This window comes from Festucalex cinctus, chromosome 2 (assembly GCF_051991245.1).
Source record: "Festucalex cinctus isolate MCC-2025b chromosome 2, RoL_Fcin_1.0, whole genome shotgun sequence".
NCBI lineage: Eukaryota > Metazoa > Chordata > Actinopteri > Syngnathiformes > Syngnathidae > Festucalex > Festucalex cinctus.
Window position 1 is genome coordinate 20,554,595 of NC_135412.1, and position 22,772 is coordinate 20,577,366.

The window sequence follows — 22,772 nt, forward strand, 5'->3', positions numbered from 1 at the left end:
TTGGATTTCAAATTCGGGTTTCAAGCTAGGGTTAAGGTTTTCCAATAAGTTTCCAAGATAGTGTTACCACTTCAAAGTGAGGTCATTTTTATAAATTATTGACAAATCAAGTGTTGAAAATGGTTTGCTCTCTTTGTTGATGCAATAATGGTGGAACAAACATAGCCTACCGTTTTTGGGGTCTCCTGAAAAGTCACGATTTTGGAGGTACAAGGTTTTGGCCCACCGCCATGCTATCTAAAAAAAAAATTCTAGTTGACGTGCAATAACATGCTAATTCATTTATGGTTATCGGACCAGTTGTGTGGTGTGACTGTGTAGCTGCTGTATTATTTTCTCTCTTGACGCTGAATAATTTACTTGCTGTTCAGAATTGATGACTCTCTGCTCTAAAGCGGTTCCAGTCATACATTTCAGGATGGTGTCATTTCGACATGGATGCACCGCGACTGTGTGGCAGGTGCTCCAGCTCTGTGGTCAGACATACTTGAAGCCATTTTAACACTGAGACAGATACGAAAATGTGATCATGTTATCACAATTGGTCAGTAGAGTCCAAATCAATACCCTATGCCACAACCTTTTTTCCCTCCAGCAACCTGTTCATGGAAGTACAGATTTATTTTCATGGCCCAGTCTTGCCGATGGTTGCTTTGACTTGTTTCGAATACAACTTGCTAGTGAAGGTGCTGTTTTTCTCATCCTCTCCTAGCTTGTAGTGCCTGGTAATTTACGCGCCTGCTGTCCGTGGGTCACCAGCTGTCTTTGATGAAGTTTGCTCGCTACTGAATTGTTTGTCGTACCTTCTGCTAGCTTATGATGGCACATACCTGTACTTGTTGCTTTGATTGCTTTGTGGCTTTGTTTTGTTCCGTTGGTGAAGAAGCTTGTTGCTGCCTCCTCTCCCAGGGTACACATTCAAAACATAAATGGTAAATGGACTAAACTTACTGCTTTCGACACCATATGATGCTCAAAGCGCTTTAAAATGCATCACATTCATACATATTAATTTATACAAATGAGAACACTTCAAGGAGCTACGATATGCCAAAGCACACACCTACATGCTCATAGGCCAATACATGTTTTCTGGTGTGAACTGCATGGGCCTTTTTGGATATTGTAAACAGTATAGAGTGACACCTGTGGTCATATGAGGTAGTGCTATTGGGGTATTTTCAGGAGACGACTGTTCTCTATCTCACTGCGTACCTCTGTGGTAAAGTCCAACCCCCCAACCCCACCTCAACCTCCTTCCGTGAGATCCAGTTGAAACTGGAAATTTCTAGCCGGTGCTGGCTGCCTGCCCACTCCCACAGGCCAGGCTCCGTCAGTCAGTAGCACTTCCGGGAGTGTCTGAGCACAGAAGAGAAAGGGAGGGGAGGGAAGAAAAAAAAAGAGCAGTGAGAGAGGCTGGCATGGGGATGGTTTGAAGAAAATGAGGCAGCCATGATTTTTAACACTCGCACACACTCTTCCATTTAGCCTTTCACAGTGGAAGGCAGCGACGGACAAATCCGAATTTGAATCACCTCATTTGTCATTGTATACAATACAACATTTGAGGTTGCTTCTTCTTGGTGCCTGTGTTTAAAAGTGTTTACTGCTAATGCAATATAATGAAATAAAAATATGAATAATGCATGACTGCACATGTGCATAAGAAGAATAAACTAATGGGTGAGAGTAGTAAGCAGTTCTTGTGCATTGATGTAAAAGGATGATATTCTATTGCACTTATATATTAGCGTTATTGCCGATTGTGAAACGCGTTGTGGTGAGCACATGTAACAGATTTAGTTGAGAGTGTCGCTGATGAGTGATGTCATCAGGTGGCGCCTATGTACAAGTGCCTGCCCTGAGTTCCCGCCAGTTGGGATACCGATGTCGAAGGAGAAGGACGTTGATTGGAAGGTCCTTTTAATTTTTCGTGTCGACTCGACTCATTTTCTTGTTGTAACGTTGAGCAAGGTGTGGTTGGTCGCACGGCTCATCTTGCGGCCGTGTGTCGTTGTACCGGGCCAATTCTTTTAAAGAAAATAAGTCTACCTTTGTCGAGAGCCCCCGCTTTGGTGTGGATGTCATTCTCACAACTGCACTGAGCTGAAACGCTACACACGGGCAACACCGGCACACATTTTAGGATGTAGTGCTAAGAATTGGTTGAAAATCAAGAGGAGATATTTGGTCTTGTGACATAGCTAACAGTTAGGAGTTTTGCTTCTTTTTTTTTTTTTTTTTTCCCAATCACTGCCCCTGCGCAATGTGTGCACAGCCACCTTAATTAATGTTAGGTTGGTTAATGTTTGTTGTTGTTTAGCATTAGCAGTCCTAGACACATTGGGTGGAAATGCCGCCTTCTTGATTTGTTTTGACACTTTGGCAACATTTTAAAAATATGCTATTACACACCTATGGGATCCAAGTGGAACAGCAACGGCTGTTTTAAGTACATGTGTTTGTCGAGCCAGCCAGCAAAATGTATTTAAATTGACATAATGTACTGTATGTAGTTCGATGGGAAAACAATATAGCTGCAACATTTTGCATTCTAGTAGGTTGTGACAATACAGCAAGGCTATGTTCATATGATGGTTTTGTCTTTGCCTCAGTGATTCCAGCAGCAGTTCAAGTGATGAGTCGCCGGCTCGTTCCGTGCAGTCAGCTGCTGTTCCAGCACCATCAGCACTTCCTTTATCATCCCTTGACAAGGATGAACCACGTAAAAGCTTCGGTATCAAGGTCCAAAATCTTCCTGTACGCTCTACAGGTGGGTTGTTGTTGTTGTTGCCTATCATCTCAAGTAAATATTTTTTTTTTTTTTTCAGTACACTTCCTTGAAAATATAATTTGTGTTCAACTACAGATACAAGTCTCAAAGACGGTTTGTTTCATGAGTTTAAAAAACATGGAAAAGTCACATCTGTTCAAATTCATGGAGCTTCAGAGGAGCGATATGGACTTGTGTTTTTCCGGCAACAAGAAGACCAAGAAAAAGCTCTCGGAGCATCAAAGGGGAAGCTCTTCTTTGGAATGCAAATTGATGTCACAGCCTGGAACGGTCCAGGTATGTTGTGATCTTGAAGTCTTATACATAGTCTTATTAAGTCAATACATCGACTAACAAAAAATAAACCTTTCCAGAGACTGAGAGTGAGAATGAGTTCCGACCCTTGGATGAAAGGATAGATGAGTTTCATCCAAAGGCTACAAGAACATTGTTCATTGGGAACTTGGAGAAGACCACCACATATCATGATCTACTCAGCATCTTTCAACGCTTTGGAGAGATTGTGGTATGTTTATTAAGCAACTTGAGCTTTGCATCACGTTTGACAAAGTTACGTACTAACAGGATTGTTTGTTTGTTTGTTTGTTTTTCCATGAAGGATATTGACATCAAGAAAGTGAACGGAGCCCCACAATATGCCTTTCTGCAATACTGTGACATTGCAAGTGTCTGCAAAGCTATAAAGAAGATGGATGGGGAGTACCTTGGAAACAATAGACTAAAAGTAAGAATGAAATTCCATAAGAAAATCGATCAACAGGTCTAAGATACAGATATTTTAAAAAGGCTTTCCTTTTCAGCTGGGCTTTGGAAAGAGTATGCCTACAACTTGTGTGTGGCTGGATGGATTAGCATCAAACACAACTGAACAGTTTCTTACCCGACACTTCTGCCGCTATGGACATGTTGTCAAGGTGGGTGGATATATAACTGTACTTTGCCCTTTTGGGCATCTGACAAGTTTGTCTTCTGCAGGTTGTATTTGACAGGATGAAAGGAATGGCCCTTATCTTGTATAACAACATTGAATATGCTCAAGCTGCAGTCAAAGACACAAAGGGATGGAAGATAGGGGGCACTAAAATAAAGGTAAACCTGCTCTAGTATGTCTGATTACCTGTAAAATAGTCATTGAAACTATCTATTTTTTTCCATTAGGTGGATTTTGCCAATCAGGAGAGTCAGATGGCTTTCTATCGTTCAATGCAAGCATCTGGCCAGGATATTAGAGATTTTTATGACATTCTTTCTGAAAGAAGGTTTGTTTGTTTGTTTGTTTGCTTAATAAATGTACTGTAGTTCATACCTCAATTTAAATGAGGGCAATCCTTGGCTCCTATTTGTTGTCATTTGCAATATTTATGCCGTATCTTGGCAGGGATGATCGCCGCTCACAATATGAGTTTCAAGTGGAGAGACAGTATTATGAAAATGTACGCACACCAGGAACATATGCTGAAGATCCTCGCCGTAAATACACAAGCAGAAGTCGTGAGTTCTACGCCGAATGGGATCCATATCAAGGAGATTACTATGAAACACAGTACTACGATGACACCAGGGACTACAGAGAGTACCGAGCTGATCCTTATGAGCAGGATATTCGAAAATACAGTTATTTGCAGCGAGAACGAGAGAGGGAGAGGGAGCGCTTTGAGACGGACCGCGGACGTGACCACGGGAGAAGAACCATTGAGAGAAGTCAAAGCCCAACTCTTGTTGCCTCCCGTCGCCCTCCAACCCCCATAGCTTCCCCTTCAATCTCTGAAAGGATACCAAGTGACTCCGACCGCCGAATATGTTGCCCGTCTTCTGAAAGAAGTGGTAGTTGCAGTTCAGTCTCGCCTCCCAGACTTGATAAACTTGATAAGTCACGCACAGAACGGTATAATAAAATAAACAAATTTGAAAAGGGGATTGGTGAAGTTGAAAAGGTCCATTTGGTTGAAAAGGAGAAGCGAGTTGGACGTATTGATCGCGGAGATAAGGATAAAAGTGAGAGACAGAGGCTTAAAAAGCTCAAAGTATCTTCCCCAATCATCCAAACATGTGATGCAGAACCTGAACCTGATAGAGACATAAGCACAGAGTGTTCCCTTCAAAGTAAAAATGGTAACATTTTGAATGATAGCTCAAGTCAAGGCAAGTTGGATCTTCTGCCTTGTGTGGTGCAGTTAACACGTGTGAAAGAAGATGAAGGAAAACTGATTACTCATGAAAAACAAATAGTGAGGTGTGGGAATGACAGTCCTAGACTGGTATCACCTTCAGCTGACCAAAGAAGTCCTCTGTTCCGCACAGAGTCGTCAAAAGGAAATGGAAAGGGGCCCAGAGATAAAAACATGCACAGTTTAGTGGAACACATTGACACGGATGTCAAAATGAAGTCCAAAAAACATGGAAAATCTGAAATTGGTTTCGACAGTGGTGTTTCAATGGATTTTGAACGCTTGGCTGCAAGAAAAAGGCGTTTTGAAGACTCTGGCAAAAATGATCATCAGAAGAGAATAAGTGAAGATGACTTTGGTAGATCTGTCCTTCATAAGCCTTGGCATAATAAGGACTCTGATTTCCATAAGAATGTTTTCGTAAAAAAGATGCAAAAAAGGGAACATAGCAGGGATAAATCTGTCCGGATATTTTCATTTAATAGTCCTAAAGAGGGACAAGAGTCTGAAAATGACTCCATAAACCTTCCTCTTCAGCTGCCATCCGAGCAAGCACTGCCAGATAAATATTCAGAACAATTAGACTCCCCCTTGCCAAAGATGAAATTAATGAGCTCAAAAAGTGAAAATAGTTCCAGTCTCACAATGACATCAAGTGACAGCACCCTTGATTTCAGTGAAGTCAAAGAACAGAGAGATGTTTTATGTGAGAAGGACCAAGGTGGAAAAAATTGTAGAGACTTTGAAGATGACGATCAGTTTGTACGCTTTGGCCAGTCTAATACCTTAACAAAACACAAAACTGAACAGAGTCGATGGTTGCAAGCCAAGCTTTGTGATCTCGACAAGAGCGATAAGTGTGACTACACACCTCGCGATGAAACTCAAGACTTTGGAATGGATTGTGCCTTACGTGATGTTAGGAAACCAAACCAGGAAATAAAAAATGATGAATTTGCCTTGTATAAAAGTCACAAAATAGATATCAAGTCAAAAAGAGAGGAAAACTTTCAAACTTGTCAAAAGTTGAATGATGGTATTTTTCACTATCTTAAACCCTCAACAGATCCCATTTCTTTAAGAAGGGAAGAGGAAACGACCCATATTTCTATCTCAGATGTAAACACGGAAACAAAATCATCTCTGACAAAAGAACACTTTCCACATACACAGTCATTGAAAAGTAATATGGCCCTGAAACCTAAACATTTTCAAACACCTGTAAGTGAGCAGGAAAAGCTGACTGCATCATTTCTTGGAGGCAATGAGGACTTAATGTACAGTTGGCTAGGAAGGGTTTCCTCTGATTCTCAAAAAATGGAATTGACTTTGCAAAGTGAAAGTGTTGGTAAATGCCACAGCCAGGATTTGGAACCAGGAGAAGTACAGTCCGATTCTGATGATGACGGAGAAAGAAAAATCATCTCTCACAAGTCCAGTAGTTCCTTGTCTTATATCCTCAGGGAGCATGATGAGAGGATGACAGATCTGAAACTTTGTGGCTCATTGGAAAAGAATAAATTTTACTCGTTTGCGCTAGACAAAACTATAACCCCTGATACAAAAGCACTTCTCGAAAGAGCCAAGACACTTTACTCCTCCCGGGAAGACAACTGGTCCTTTCTTCCTTCTCGCTTCCCAACCACACACAGCTGCACAGATAAAAATAAGGTGGAACTAGCACCCCGACCAATTCCTTCTTGGTATATGAAGAAGAAAAAGATTCGTGCGAACTCTGCTGAAAATCTGCACAGCAAAAAAGAGGAACTTAAGCCTCAGGACCAAGAACGCCAGGAACTGTTTGCCTCCCGCTTCCTTCATAGCTCCATCTTTGAACAGGATTCTCGCCGTTTGCAGCACCTTGAACGTAAAGACCAACAATCTGAAACAGGAGTTGATAGGAATTTAGCTCAGCCAGGTGAACCTGAAGTCCAGACAGAATGTGAAGATGGTGATGTTCCACCAGTGCCCATTGTGCTATTCCACAGTCGTTTTTTGGAGCTACAACAACAAAAAGACAAGGACATTTGTCCACTTGATCCCGAGATGGATTCGGCCGTGGTGGAGTTGAAACATAATTATGTGCCAGGTTGTGATGATGTGCTCTCTGATAAAATGGCAACCACACGATTGAAAGTTGATGAAAAATCAGTCTGCCCCCATTCGACCAGATCTGCTACCCCAACTGTTCCAAGCTTGAACGAAATGTCATCACCCGAAAAGAATGATATTTTAATACTGCCCTTTGATCAACATGTGGCATCTAAACAAGAAGACAGTGTAGTGACCGTTGTTGAGCTCTCTCCCTCACCTCCTCTTTTGAAAGATGTGAAACCTATAATGCCTAAACCAAATATGTTTCCAGAGACTGAAAATGAAAGAGAAGCAAAAATCGAGGTAACTGAGCCCAAAGCAGAAATTGGTGACAATTTGCCAGTTGAGCACAATCTTCCTGTGGAAGATGAACCTCCAACTACAGGGAGTTCTGGGGTTAATTTTGAACAGGAGAATACAGAGTCTACATGCTCCGAGTATACAAACATAAAAGATGAACGTGACCACGAGGCACAAATTCAGAAAACGCATAATTTTGAGGAATCTAAGAGAGCAGAGATGGTCCATGAAATATGTATGCCAGAGCTACAGGTTGAAAGTGAACCAGTACCTAACCGAAGACAACCTAAAAATAAAAGAGCAAAGCCGCACACCATATTGCGCGCATCAAAGGCTACCAAAAATGCTAAAAATAAACCTGCAACACGAAAGAGTGAACGTATTGATAGAGAGAAACTCAAAAGGGGCTCATCTACACGAGCAGATGCACAAAAAGGACCGTTGGAGTGCAAAATTGCATCAAAGTCTCCAATTCGAGCATCAAATTCTGAACACAACCTTGAGTCTGGTTTGGTTCATGGCAGAACACGGCGAAGAAACGTCCGATCAGTCTATGCAACCATACATGAAGGAGAGCAGTCTGGCAAAGAAGCAGTGGAGCCATCACGAACAATGCGCAAACGTGCTGCAGATAAAGAACTCGTACAGCAAGGTGTTCAAGCTCCATCTACCAATCCTAGACGAGGACGCCCACCTAAAAGAGGTGTTAAACGAGTTGACCATTCATTGCCAGCAAAAGTGGATACGCAGAAAACAACAGATGCTACGACAGAGGTGGGAGATACCTCAAGCACACCGGAAGTTGTGAAATCATCTGTGGGATGGAGCTCTCCTACAAAGGTGCAGCAAATGCCACTGACCGAATCAACTCCACTTAACAAAAAAGGCAACAGACTTGACAAGCAGTCTGAAGGCGCTACAGCTTTAGTTGAACTAACAGAAATGGTCCGTTGTGATGAATCAGAGCTAAAACCCAAAGCTGAATCAGTACTAACTGCAAAGTTATCAGACACAAACTCGCAAATGCACAAACAGGTACAAGACACAGCACTTGCATCGACTGGTGGGGATCTTGAGAACGTAGGTGCAACTCTCCTGAAGAGCAAAGTGGCTGAAAAGAGTGTCAAAATGAAAAGACAAAGGTTCAAGCGAAGTACCAAGCAGTTCACTCAAGATAAGTCCCACACCTTGAGAAATCTTGAAATCCGTGTAAGTGTTGATGATGTAAAAGGTTTGCTTCGTTCTGAAAATAATGGCCCTGAGTCATTTCCAGCCAGTATTAAGAAAATCAAAGCTGTAGTTAAGTCTGAAGAATCAATATCAATATGCCTTCCCGAAGAATCAAAGGCACTTGATGTGAAAAACGAAGATGCTGCATCAGAACCAGAGCTTCCAGTACACCCAGCTGCTGTTCTTCTCGCACATCAAATGGAACTAGAGCAGGCAGTTGAAAATATAGCCAAACTTGCGGAGCAACCTCCCCGGCTGTATAAGGAGCCACCTCCAGGGCAAGTGCCCACAGTACCTACTGTAGTGTCGCAGTCACAAACTGAGGTTGAAGAGGAAAAGCGAGCGAACCCATCAAGTGAAACAGAGCTTGCAGCTGCTATTGATTCCATCACAGCTGAAGAATCATGTGCAGATGCAGAGGGATTCACTGCTACTCCCACTTTCGGTGCTCTTATTCCCACTCCTGATTCGTTGCTGTCTGTTGCCACCAGTGAGAACATGGAAACTGAAACCAATACTGTTCTTGGTGCAGACTCAGATGATGGTCTTGTGATATCGAGCCCAAAGAGTCCAATTTCAGAATCTAAGACTATTGATGGTTCCCCAGTAGCCAATACAACCAAGAAAACAGGTAAAGGTAGACCTAAAACTCAGAAAAAGTCAAGAAGTCGTAAATGTCCCGTAAATAAGAAGAATGAAGATGTAGTGCGTCCAGAGCCCTCCCCTTTCAAGCTACCTGAATCAATCCCAGAGGATCCTGAAATCATAAATTCCAAAGCGGCAGTTATTACAACTGGGACCACTGTAGTGGGATCAGTGGTAACTGCTGTTGCTACATGTAGGCACGATGTTATAAGCTCTACAACTCTGGACACACCCAAAGAGGCAGAGCAACCCGAAGTTGAACAGCCTGTGCCAAAAGAATCAGCCTTTCATTCAAATTCAAGAGTCATCACCAGTGGCAAAAAACATTCACAAGCAGCAGTCTCGTCTCCCTCTAGTCTTACTCCTTTACCTGCCCGTCCACCACTTGTATCTCAGTCAGGTGTCCCTTTGTTACGACCTGCTAAACTTCTGCCCAACTGGCCTCCGAGAACTGAAGAAAGTAGAATCTTTGTTAGTCCCCCATGTCATGTAACGGTGGTAACTTCACCTGTACCAACATCAACTTCACTTGGACCCTCTTCAATCAATCCCCCAATGCCTCCTGATACTAAAGCTTCTGATCTCCATCCTAGTTCTAGCACTTTAAGAAAAATCCTAATGGAACCTAAATATGTGTCTGCATCAAACAGCAATTCTATCCCTACCACTTTGGTGACAACTGCTACGTCAGATCATTTACACATGTCAGAAAATGAAAGTATCTCTGTTGCCATGGGTCCACGGCATGTGGAAGATAAATTGCCATTACTGCCACAGTCTATACATCACAAATATAAACCACTGGCAGAGTCCCCCAATAATTGTGGTGAGACCACCCAACATACGGTCATTTCCCCTACTACCTCCGTAATAAGTCGCATTCCAATACCTTATGATACAGACGAGACACCACGAATTTCCCTCAGCAGTAGAAGCATGTGTCCCGCTTTGGCCAAACCAAAATTCAAAACAAGTTCTAATGAAAATCATCGATACCATGGCTTTGATATCGTTGAGGATGAAACTAGAGGACGCTCTGTTGTCGAGAGCACCTCACACTCCATTCCCGGTCTTAGAGTAAATACATCCGAGGGTGTTGTTGTTCTGAGTTATTCTGGTCAAAAAACAGAAGGGCCCCACAGAATGAGAGCCAAAATAAGTCAAATTCCGCAAGCCAGCGCTGGGGACGTAGAGTTTCAACAAGTTATGCCTAAATCTCAGACAAAGCAAGACCCAATAATTCCCTTGTCTCAGTTCCCCGGTACAAAAGTACCCCCTACTCCATCTGCTTTTGGCCGCACAGGGGTTCTCTTGAGCAGCCAGTCTTATAACTCTCAACCTGTCATTTCCAGTACCAAGCAGGATAGCCATGGCTGTGACAAGCCAGAGGTTTTATATCACACAGCATCACAGGGAAGTGTGGTTAAGATGTTTCAACAGCCAGTCTCAGCTCCTCAAGTTTTAATGTACAACCAAGCTGTCATACAACAGCAGCATGATAAGAGACTGGGAACGGAGGTGCTGCCCCAAAAATCAGCCCAACAGTCTAACCTCAGTTCTATCAAGAGTCCTCATCACCCCTCACTATCTAGATCATGCATGACCTCCAGTCCTGGCACGCCGGCTGATCACTCAGCTCTGCAACCAAGGCAAGACCCCCAGTCCTCACAGTCAGCTGTTCTCTCCCCTTCACGTCTTGTCAAAGCGGGCGCCCCGAGCAATTCGCCAGTAGGAACCTCAGTCGTCGTGCCTCACGGCTTGTCATCTAGGTCAAATTTCAATGCCACCATGCATCACCCACACTCAGAACAGTCTTCTGTCATCATCCAACCTCACAGTGTCACCCAGTCAGTGGCACACGACGCAAGGATGAACGCTTCACAGATGCCCGCCATCAGCTATGGAAGGCGAAGTAACTCTCTGTCCTCTACTCTGCCAGTACAACACTCAGGCATATCTCAGTCGATTGTCATCAGGCAGTCTCATTCAACTCCCCAGGGCTCATTGTCTACTGCTGGTGGTGTCAGCGGTGTAACTGAGGAGGAACACAGACCTTTTAACCAAGCCCTTAGCAGAGCCTCATTACCACAGCTGCAATCGGATGTCATGTTGCGTCACAATGATCGCGGAGGACTCCATGCAAACTTAAGTGTGGAGCAGTACAGAGGCGTGCACCAGAGCATGCTCGCCCATCAACATCTGGGAGAGCAGGCCGCTGTGGAAACAAGATTGTCGCACAGCTCAGAGAACGGAAACAGTAACATCTCTGTGAGGAAGAATGCTGAGCTTTCAGGAAAAGAATCCTTCAAAGCACCGGAAGGACAGCTGATCCATTCACCGAACAGTGAAAGTAGAATCAGGGCAGTTCACACATCCAGCCCCGTCATGGTGTCTCCTCACCCTCATGGCATCCAGCTGTCTCATACAGGAAGTGTGGCCTCCTTTCCAGTCTATCGTGACCCAAGGGCCTTTGCGCCCCAGTTAACTGGACATCCTTCATCAGGACGGAGCGCATCTTCACAGGTAAATAAAATGCTTTTACTGGTGACAGCATTCTTAATGAAATTGCATCCTCTAGTACCACAAGGCGCCGTTTATACAATACATACTGATGTGTTGATTTTTGTTCTACTTATTAGATTCCACCAGAACCTGAACTGGGTCGCCTATGTAAAATGCCCCAGTCTCACAAGACCGAGAGTCCCCACCTTCGCCATTCTACCTCTTCGAACATGTCTCGAGTATCAAGGGAGGGAGTCTCACCCTCATACCAGTCTCCGATGACCACCCCAATGGGCCTGAATCACAAACCAGATCAGTCACAACAGAAAGGCTCTCCAGCTTTCTTGACTTCACCTCTGCCAGCGGTACCCTCGTCAACGTCTTTTCAGCCACGAGCGGATGCCAAGTCAGATCATTCAGGACACCGCTCCATAGACATGGTGCAGCTTTTGACGGTGGGAATTAGACACACACTCAACAGTGATTGAGCTTTAATTTGTTCATAGTTCAATTAGAATGTGAAAAGAAAGCGATCCAGTCACACGTAGACAGAACTCCATTCGTAACGTGACTTTAAATTTCAAAGAAATTCTGTGGTAACTTTGAGTCAATGTACACGATCCCTGATTTCTTCTCATCTTTAAAGTATGTTGATGTGACAGGCTAGCCTTGCTCCTAAACTTCTTTCTGGTTTCTGTGCTTACTGCAACATATTTCTCTCGTGAAGTTGGGAGCATAGGGCTGAATAATATGCCATCATTTGTTCTATCCTTTTTCATTTGGCAGTCAAAATGGCAAAAAAAAAAAAAAAAATCATTAATATTTATTTATTTAAATTTATCTAACTGTGAAAATGTTTTTCCAGTTACAGTAGTTTTAAAATGGCTTACATTAATTATAATCCTTCATCGGTTGGCCCAAGGTAGAATCTTAGATTCCTCAATTGTACCTTTTGTGCAATAAATTCATTTGCTCCTGAGAGGCTGCAGCAAACTAATGACATACGTCACACAATGGTTGCCATGACTACGACATCTTGTTTTTCTTCGTTGTCCTTATCATCTTTTTCCATTTCGTTTTCCTTTTCCTTTTCTTCATCTACTTTCTTTTTGCAATTGGCAAATACTTTAGGTGCATTTTTAATGCAACGGTGTTGTAAATCTATAAGCATTTAAAATGCACCTTTAAAAATATTTACCAACTACTTTTCTTGCGTTTTTTTTTTTTTAAGCCTATTTTTTTGTGTTGTCTTAAATAACAGATACCAAATTCAGTCGCCCTTCTTTTATTGCCAAATTTTCAGATTTTTGTGGCTCTGCTATTGTTTGTTGCAGTTTGGTTCATATAGCTACACATCTTTCACTCTTTAACTGATTTTCCCTTTCCCTAGAGCGGCCACACAACACTGGAATTAGGCCCCTGAGAAAGTTGATTGTGATGAAATGCAGTGAAATTCAGTGATGAAATGCATTTTCAATTCTCGTCCTCATAGGAAAGTCAAATAAAATGTTGTTTTTGTACAGAAATACCCCATCATGTGGCAAGGCCTTTTGGCACTGAAGAACGAGCAGGCTGCTGTCCAGCTGCACTTTGTTTCCGGCAACACTTTATTGGCTCAGCGCTCACTGCCGCCGCTAGAGGGCGGTCCTCTTCTTCGCATTGTTCAGAGGATGAGGCTGGAAGCGTCTCAGCTCGACAGTGTGGCGCGACGGATGACTGTAAGTACTTTTGGCCTCAAAAAATGTGGGAAGATCAAAAGTAATAATGACGTAAGTTATATCATCGATGGCAGGTGGAGAATGATTACTGTTTGCTCCTGGCGCTGCCATGTGGTCGAGACCAGGATGACGTCCTCAGTCAAACGCAAGCCTTGAAAAGTGGCTTCATCACCTACCTGCAGGCCAAGCAGGCAGCTGGTATCATCAATGTGCCCAATCCTGGTTCCAATCAGGTCTGTTTAACATTTTTAGTCTAAAACTACAATTCCCAACCACATGCCTGGGCACATTAGAGGGAACTTTCCCTGGCTTTGCACAAATGCCTGCTCAAAGAGTTATTGTAGTTGTTTTCATCAGTGGTGATATTAGCAGGCCTCCCGTTGTGTTGTTTGCCATCAACAGATCCTTTTTGGAGAAATCTGACCTGGTTAGCCTAAATTGTACAAAGTATTGGAGCAATGTGACAGTCATAGAGTTTCTCAAAGAGGTGCTAAACTGCAATTGGGTTATCGAAAAAACTTCTTGGCAGGCATCAATTTTGCAAAGCTGCTCTGATGTCAGTTGGCAGGTTATGATATACTTCCAAAAATTGCAAAGATTAAAGGGATACTTTACTTATTTAGCCATTTTTGGCAGTCAAACATTAATATTTTGTCTATAATAAATTTGATATTTTCATCATTTTCATGTACAATTAGTACCTTTAAAAACACATTTTGCAACTTGGTGTTGACTGAAAATGACAAAGGACTCAGGTAACCAATCACATTTCAGCTTGACCAAACCTAGAAAACAGGTGAGCTGTGATTGATGATGATGATGAAGCTTTATTACAGACTCGAAGTCCAAACACACACAGACCAATAAAAAAATAAATAAATAAATAAAGCAGAAATACATACATATCAATATACACTAAGAAGCATTATATAAAAGACAACAGTACCAATGTTTCCAGAACTGGGACTGATATCGTATAGCACTTCGACAGATGTTTGACAAATGTACAATAATTTCATTGTTCGAATCATTTAACCGACAGACAAATTTAAACATCAAATTTCTCAATGTTGCCTGCAGTGTGTTAACTCTTTCAGTTACAAACATTTCACTTGCACTAGACCATCGAGGTCGATTTAATAGTACTCTCAGTGCATCATTATAAGCTATCTTAATTTTTTGTAAGCTAGTTTGGGTATAATTTAACCACAAATGGGCCGTATACAGAGGAGTACAATATGCTCTGAACAGCGACAGCTTCACCTCCTTAGTGCATGCATAAAACTTACGTCTAAGCATATTTGCCTGTACATATAAAACCCGGCGCTGCCTACAAATATCATCGTCATCAGACATTTTGTCCGTAAAGAAATGGCCAAGATACCTGACTTTATCACAAAATAAAAGATCATTATTCAGAAGCCTGAAAGTTGGAAGATTAAGATTTTTATCCTCCTTTGTTCGACAAATCATTACTACACTTTTAGTAGCATTATACTTAATATCATGATATACCCCATACTCTGAACATTTATTTAGCATCTGTTGGAGACCTGCACTGCTGGGAGAAAAAATCACCAAATCATCTGCATACATAATATGATTTACTAATAAATTTCCAATCATACAACCAGTTTTGCAGGCCCCCAACTGTTTGGAGAGGTCATCCATATATACATTAAATAATAGTGGGGAAAGAATTCCCCCTTGCCTCACCCCATTACTAACACCAAATGGGGCTGAGACGCTACTCCCCCATTTTACTTGCATAGTTTGATGGCCATACCAGTATACCAGGATCCTCAGCAAGTATTTTGGCACACCTCTTCGATCTAGTTTTTCAAATAGTTTTCTATGATTAATTCGATCAAATGCTTTAGAAGCATCTATAAAGCTCAAAAGGACAGAGGAATTATTACTTTTATACTGGTTGATCATTTCCTTTAAAGCATAAATACACATATCTGTACTGTGTTTACCTTTAAAACCAAATTGATTATCCGTGGTTTTTATGAAGTCTTTCAGCCTGAGCAGCAAGATTTTTTCCAGAACCTTAGACAATACACTGGCTAGTGCTATCGGCCTGTAATTATCAAGGCTGCCCACTTTACCGGTTTTATCCTTGATTACCGGCACCAGCATAACAGACAGCATCGAATCTGGAAGAATGCCATGGAACAAAAGGCTTGTAAAGCATAAAGCAAGAAGTGGAGCCAACCTCTGACTCGCATATTTAAGATGTTCAGCAGAAACCTGGTCCATACCACTCACTTTATCATTTGGCAGAGAGGTAATTGCCTCAGACACTTCTTGTGACGTAATCACTAAGGAATCATTATAATCAACATAATCCACTCTGTATGGTTCACTCAGAATACAATTAAATAAGGTACTATAATTCTTTTGCCAGAGAGCTACAATATTATCAGATCCAGATATTCCTTCGATAGTGCTAGGTAAAATTATTTTACTATTATTAATAACTTTTACTTCTTTCCAGAAGTCAATAGCATTATTCTTTAAAAGCTTCTCCGCCAAAGAGTCAGCCCTCAATGTCTGCTCATTTCTACAGATAAAACGTATAGCATATTTATACCTTGCATTAGTTTGCTTCTTCTGCTCAAATACTAGCCCTTGTCTTGGCCGACCTGCCCTATCCCAAGCTCGAGTGGCTTCACAAGCCTCAGCATAATATCCTGCTACATATTTATTCCAGCCAGGCCTGGCTTTATACCCCTTATTTTTACATTTATGGAGGTACATGCCAGCTTCATAAAGAGCCTTCACAATATCATTATACATTTGACATATTTCATTCTTATGTGATGTATTTTCACACACTGTCTGATCACACACAATAGCACCTTTTGGTAAATTGATTTCTTTTAACAGCTTATCCGTCATAGTGGAATAAAATAAATGGTCTTCCTCACACAGGGTTGCCCAATCCAGTACTCCTATGTTGACAGAATTCTTATGACAAGATAGAGATGGAATATTTTCAATGTCAATCTCTAAAACAACAGGTACATGATCTGATAAAACAACATCATACAAGATGCTCATTGAGACGATAGAAGCATGTGCATCAGCTGTGCTCAGACAGTGGTCCAACCATGATGTTGTATGCCAGGCCTCACTAATATATGTATAGCTATCAGCTGCTAGCAGCTCCTTACTTGACAGTACCAAGTGGGCATCTTGACAGAACTGAGTCAAGTGGCTGGCGAATAATGAACATTTATCCGAAATATCTGCATTCATATCACCAATTATAAAAATAGCAGAAGAAGCATTACTTTGAATAAAAGAATTAATAAAAGCTAATTTATCTAAATAATCATCCTCATTAGCATAGCATTCATATGGTGTATATACATTCAGTATGAGAAACGTTTTGCCCCCAAGATTAACTTGAACAGCAACACACCAGTCAACATCAAGTCTCATCACCTCAATGGAGGAGTCCAATTTCTTATTCCAGAGAAGGGCCACTCCACCAGGGATCCTCCCCCTAACGATTCCCGTACCAAGGTCCCTGGTGGACTCTCCAACTCCATGGAAGTCAGAATTAAAAGAATTCAAATTTTCCAAGTCTTGTTTAGCTAAAAAAGTCTCCTGAAGGCAAAGAATATCACAGGATTCCAGTAAATTGTCAACAACTATGCGGCGAGCTTTGTCACCTGCGTTTTGTCCTAAACGCAGGCCACGGCAGTTGTATGACATGACACGAAAAGCCATATAATCGTACTAATCAGTGCCCACAACAACAGCAGGCTCACTCCGTCCCAGCGCCGCATATGCATTGCTCCAACGGATCCTACGAGGCTCATAAAACCGCCGAACAAGTGCCCCTTCTGGCCACAGTTGCGGGTCATACATCTCCCCAATTTCCTTACATTCAGAAGACACTTTAAATGATCCGTACCTACTGTTAGGCGTAGCGATCTTCTGACAGGTAACCTCACGGCAAAGTTTTTCCTTCAGATATACCGAGAGGGTCTCGGCATCCAATTCGGGTGAAAACTTGGAGGCAAAAACACTCACCAGCTTCGTCCGCACCGTTATGATGCTACCTGTAGCTCCTGTACCCACGATCGTTTTCCCGGGGTTTCTTTTTTGGTGTGCATTCAACTTAGTTGGAGGTTTCTCCGGAGCACGGCGTCTTGTTTTCTTAACTACACGTGTCCACGCAGCAGAGCCGGGAGGGGAAGTTACTTCCCGGGAACCACTAGACGTCGTACTTCTCTCTTGTACGGCGCCTTCAGTCACGTCGCTCGAAAAGGCCACCTGTCCATACACCTCCTCCTGCACGGACATGGTTGGCCCAGCGACCGGGCGCACAACTCCACCCGTCACCGGGGCAGACGAATCCCCACAGCGACCCGTTTTAGAAGATCGCTCGAGGACAGAGACGCGACAGTTTATGTCTTTAGATAAACTTCGAAGCTCTTCACTCACATCTGCTTGCAGCTGTGTCACGTGTCTCAAAGCGCAAACTTCCGTGTATATCTGTTCCATTTTTCGGAGCAGACTTGAAATATCCATGTTGTTGAAAGTCACCGGTGGCAAATCATCCAAGTAGTGCGACACGAATCTAGGGATATTCTCCCCACATTCATTCAGCACCTTGAGGCAACTTTTGATGTTGTTGACGTCTTTTTGTGCCCCTTTATGAAGAACGTTCCTCTGCGTGGTTGAGCAGAGTTCAAACAGGAGACGCTTCGAGGCTTCGATTGTCTCCGAGTCGAATGCATTAGTAGCCAGGTTGACAATCTCGTCCTGGGTCATCAATTTGATTTTAATTGCGAGGAAATTGAGCAGTTCATCCTCCACAATAATTTTACCATCAACAGTTCGATAGACCTCAGGCATTAACCGAGATTTTCCAAAACCTGAGAGAGCTGATTTTCGCGCTGCAGACTCAGCCGCCATATTGCCTTGCCTTGCCTTGATGTCATTGGTTACATGAGCCCTTGTGATGTCATTTTCAGTCGACAAGTTGCAAAATGTGTTTTTAAAGGTACTAATTGTACTTGAAAAATAATGAAAGTATCAAATTAATTATAGAAAAAATATAAATTTGTTATTGCTATAATGAGCTAAATAAGTGAAGTATCCTTTTAAGTTGCCAAATTCTGATGGCCTCATGTCTGTCCGATTGATAACTGACGCAAAATGGCAAAAAAATAAGTTGCTTGCAACTTTTGGAGCACCCTGTAAATACACTTCCTCTCAAAAGTTGAGACTCATTCAATATTGTGTGTCAACATACTTTTGACTGAAGTGACATATTTGTCTGCTGGTATTCCTTGAGATATTTCAAGTGTAAAATATCTGCCTTGGCTCAATAAACGTTGGGAAAGACTGGTCTAATTATGAATCGTTGGAGTCCCTCCCTCTTAATATGTTCATGTTTGTATTTCCCAGGCTGCCTACGTGGTGCAGATTTTCCCACCATGTGACTTCTCTGAGAGCCACCTGTCCCGCCTGGCCCCGGACCTTCTAAACAGCATCTCCACTATTTCACCTCACCTCATGATCGTCATTGCCTCAGTTTGATTTTATTTATTTGTTTTCTAAAGAAAAGCCAACACCAGCTATTTTTTTGTAAACTGGAATTGCCTCATTTTTAAATGAAAATCTCAATTAAGCATTTAAGCAAATTTGTTTTGTTTTGTTTTTTTCCTTCTCACTATTTTGGTTCACTTCACCAAGTCCTTAATTCACTCAATGGCGTTGAAGTCGTTTCTAAGAGCATTTCTGCTTGAATATTTCAATGTTGCCATGTTTTGGAGGCATCCATAAGGATGTAGACTCAGTCTTTTGGAGATTCTTGATGTTTTTGGGGTTTTTTTGTTCTTCATCCAAGTGATTGTGATTTTTTTTTTTTTTTTTTTTATGTATTTTTTTTTAGACAGACGTGAGGAGTCATTGCACTATGTATAAGAAAAAATGTGAAGTCTGTACAGATTTGAGTGTAAAATTATCCATATTACGGTATAACCCAGAGATGAAGAATCAGTTTGTCTGCTGCTTTTGCTCCATGGCCAAGTTGAGAGTTGTACAGTTTACAGTCAAAAGTTAATTTGCAGCATCTTTTGCGGGCCATTGTGCAACTGTAAATATGATACATAGTTCAAGACTGATGCAATGTGGAGAGACCAAGTGAATTGATGATTATTTTGCAGATGTTTTCAATGTGTTCTTCTTCCGCTGTTTGACAAAAGCATGTCATCCACAAAAAAAAAAAAAAAAAAAAAGTATTTTGTTTTCAATTCTGTGCCAAAATGTTTGTGCTTTATGTAAAACAAGGAAAACATGATCATAATCTATTTTAATATATGACTTTGTATTTTCATTCCTTTTTGTGAATGAACGTTGGGAATTTTCTTTCACCTTTATGTGAGCTTACCGGTTTGGTCCCCCACTGCCCCAAGCTGTCTAATGACAGATGTGCAACGAATGTGACTTGAACTTGCCATCATGCCGCTACTGGATGTGTTTGTTATTGTCTGTCCCATGTGGATTTGTCTTTCTGAAGCGAAGCTGTAAATACTTCCATGTGTCCTCCATGTGAGCTCATATTTCTCCGTGTCGTTATTGTCTGAGGAAAGGGACTCTTGTGTGCAAACCGATGCTGAAAGTAAATCACGCTTGTCAGTCTTGTTTGATGACTACAAGCTCAATACTATCATTATTATGTTGAAGGCACTTATGTTTTGATAAATTAGAAGAAGAAAAAAACAGTGATTGATACAAAAACTGTCTTAATTTGGGTGTATTTTGCTGCTCCTCCATGAGGACATTTTTAACTGTAAAATAATTTTGTTGTTTAACTTCTGAAGATCATTAAATGGTCCATGACTCTGAATCTTTATTGTCGCACAGGGTGGTGTGGTAGTGGGTGGCATATTTGCCCAACAGTCTAATTTAGCGTTCCGATCTTGGCTAAGGTCGATGTGGAGTTTGTATGTTCTCCCTGGCTTCTTCCCACATTTCAAAAAACAAAAAAACAAACAACGTATTAATTGAGACTTAATGTGCGAATGGTGGTCTTCTCTACATGTACCCTGCAAATGGCTGGCGACCAGTCCTGGGTGTTCCCTACCTCTTGCCCAAAGTCAAGTAGGATGTGTTCCAAATTCTGACCAGCGCTGCAGAAGTGCCTGCAGTCCATTCACTGGACAAAAGAGGTCAGTAGCTCCCCATTTGACACAGCAACGTCACTTGAACGTGAGTCTCATCAATTGCACTGTGAACATATACACGTTTGTATAGTTCATGTACAAGTAGTGTGCTTGTGTGGGTTGTGTCGGCAGCAATATACATTTTCTCCTGTCCAATCTATGTCAATAAAGACATTTAAAAACAAAGGGGAAACAAAGTTAAAAGGAAGTATAGTGAAACTTGTTTTAAAAATACTTAAAAGACCTTAAAACAGGGGCGTCCAAACTTTTTTAATTTGAGGGCCACATACAGAAAATCAGAAGGACGCAAGGCCTACATAATGTTATGAAGAGAAATTGTGTTTAGTCCTAAAATTTGTACAAATTTATTTGTGCTTTAGCATATTTAGAAAAATGCTACAGTATATAAACCAATTTATTTGTAATATGGCAGTAGGGTTATTAAAGTTTGGGAATTTTTCATTTTAGTTTTTTTTTTATTAGTTTTCAGGGTGGTTCTGTTTTTATTAGTTCTTTAAAAATGCCTAGTTGTTTAGTTTGTTAGTTTCAGTATTAGTATTAGTTTTTTATGTGTATTACTTGTGCGCAATATATTTAAAAAACACCATGGGTGCGACGTCATCTGAAGGTGCTTTTCTATTGGCTGCTGCGAGATGACGTCATTTCTGTGTGACATACTTTCAAACGTCATTATTCCGGTTTATATCAAAATAAATCTACTAAAAATCACATTTAAAGTCATCCCCAAAGGCTCATGCATTAAATTAATTATCAAAGACTAAAATGTAGGACGTTTGTTATAATTATAGTTAGTTTTAGTTAGTTTTGCAAACATAAAATGTAATTTCAGTTAGTTTTAGTTTTTTTAAAAAAGCTATTTCATTTTTATTTTATTTCGGTAATATTGTTTTTTGAGTTTTAGTTTGTTTTTTTTAATTAGTTTTAGTTAACTAAAATAACCTTTAATGACACCTGTTTTTCGATACCCTCCCTTCTTACTTTGACCATCTCCAAACATTTTTGTTTTGTTTACTTTATTTGAACTGAGTCAAACGCCATTTTTAGTATATGTCACGGGCCACTGAAAAATGGACGGCGGGCCGCAAATGCCCCCCGGGCTGCCTTAAAAGTATGGGGGGGGGGGGGGGGGGGGTCAGGCGTAGCATAGTTTTTAAGATGGATTTAAAAGCATTTTATAGCATACTTGGGACTGACTTCACTACTGCTGGCAGTTTATTCCATTTGCCTGCACCGTAACATCTATATGCTGCTTCACCATTTTTTTTTTTAAACCTGGGCTCGTCTACAAAAAAAAAATCAGCTCTACTGGGTTTATATATTCAAGTAGCATTTTCCTTAATATATTCATGAGGACCCAAACCATTCTGTGCAGTAGCAGAACTTTAAACATTTATTCTCCACCTTACTTTAGTCTTCTTTCTATCGCCACTGACTTACTACGTTTGTAGGCTGATTTCATCAGCGTTCCACTTGTAGACCCAAATGTGCTAGTGAGTTCCTACACGGCTTTTCACATGAATTCTCTCCCGCGGCGTGGCGTCTTCAGTAAGAAGAGAGGCGTATGACTGCTTATGTGATTTAGTGCCCTCGCAGGCCACCGCTGGGAATGTTAATTGATGGGCCTTTTTGCAAGCTCACAAGAAGCAGAGCAGACTGGGACAAGACAGAGATGTGGAGACAGAGCGCAGCGCATGAAAGGCCTTCGTGATACTTTTATTCCCCCCAATGTGGGATTATTTCACATTTGAAAAACATCTTCTTTTAGCAAGGGAATGGAAAAGAATGTTTTTTTCCAGACAGATATACGTGCTTGCTTTCTTGTTTGTGTCCTCCCAACATTCCATGCTGAGCCATTCAAAGGAGCGCAGAAGCAAAAAATGCAACAGGGTTATTTCAACTGGGTGCTGAAGTGTGATGCTTCGCTAGAGACCGGAGGTTCGGTCTGAGTTTTGAAACCCATTATGGAAGTTAAGACAGTCACTTCACATTGCGGCCCTGCATTTTTGCAATGATAAAAAGGAAGAAAGCAAGAAAGAATCACATGTTGTTGCTAGTGGTCAGAATGCGGTGGCCACTCGATATTTGAGCAAAATATGAATAAAAATATGAA

General features: G+C 41.5%; 1 protein-coding gene across 1 annotated transcript in view; it reads left to right on the top strand.

Annotated features, from left to right (window-relative positions):
• Positions 1-20,325, top strand: part of spen (spen family transcriptional repressor) — a 35,426-nt gene extending 15,101 nt beyond the window's left edge. The window contains exons 4-15 of the mRNA XM_077513604.1: positions 2,616-2,773; positions 2,870-3,070; positions 3,148-3,299; positions 3,393-3,518; positions 3,595-3,708; positions 3,770-3,883; positions 3,953-4,053; positions 4,173-11,754; positions 11,871-12,188; positions 13,257-13,451; positions 13,526-13,684; positions 18,882-20,325. Of these exons, the coding sequence (XP_077369730.1) occupies positions 2,616-2,773; positions 2,870-3,070; positions 3,148-3,299; positions 3,393-3,518; positions 3,595-3,708; positions 3,770-3,883; positions 3,953-4,053; positions 4,173-11,754; positions 11,871-12,188; positions 13,257-13,451; positions 13,526-13,684; positions 18,882-19,013 (9,352 nt within the window). The 3' untranslated portion in view covers positions 19,014-20,325. The remainder of the gene's footprint in view (positions 1-2,615; positions 2,774-2,869; positions 3,071-3,147; positions 3,300-3,392; positions 3,519-3,594; positions 3,709-3,769; positions 3,884-3,952; positions 4,054-4,172; positions 11,755-11,870; positions 12,189-13,256; positions 13,452-13,525; positions 13,685-18,881) is intronic.
• The last annotated feature ends 2,447 nt before the right edge of the window (positions 20,326-22,772 follow it).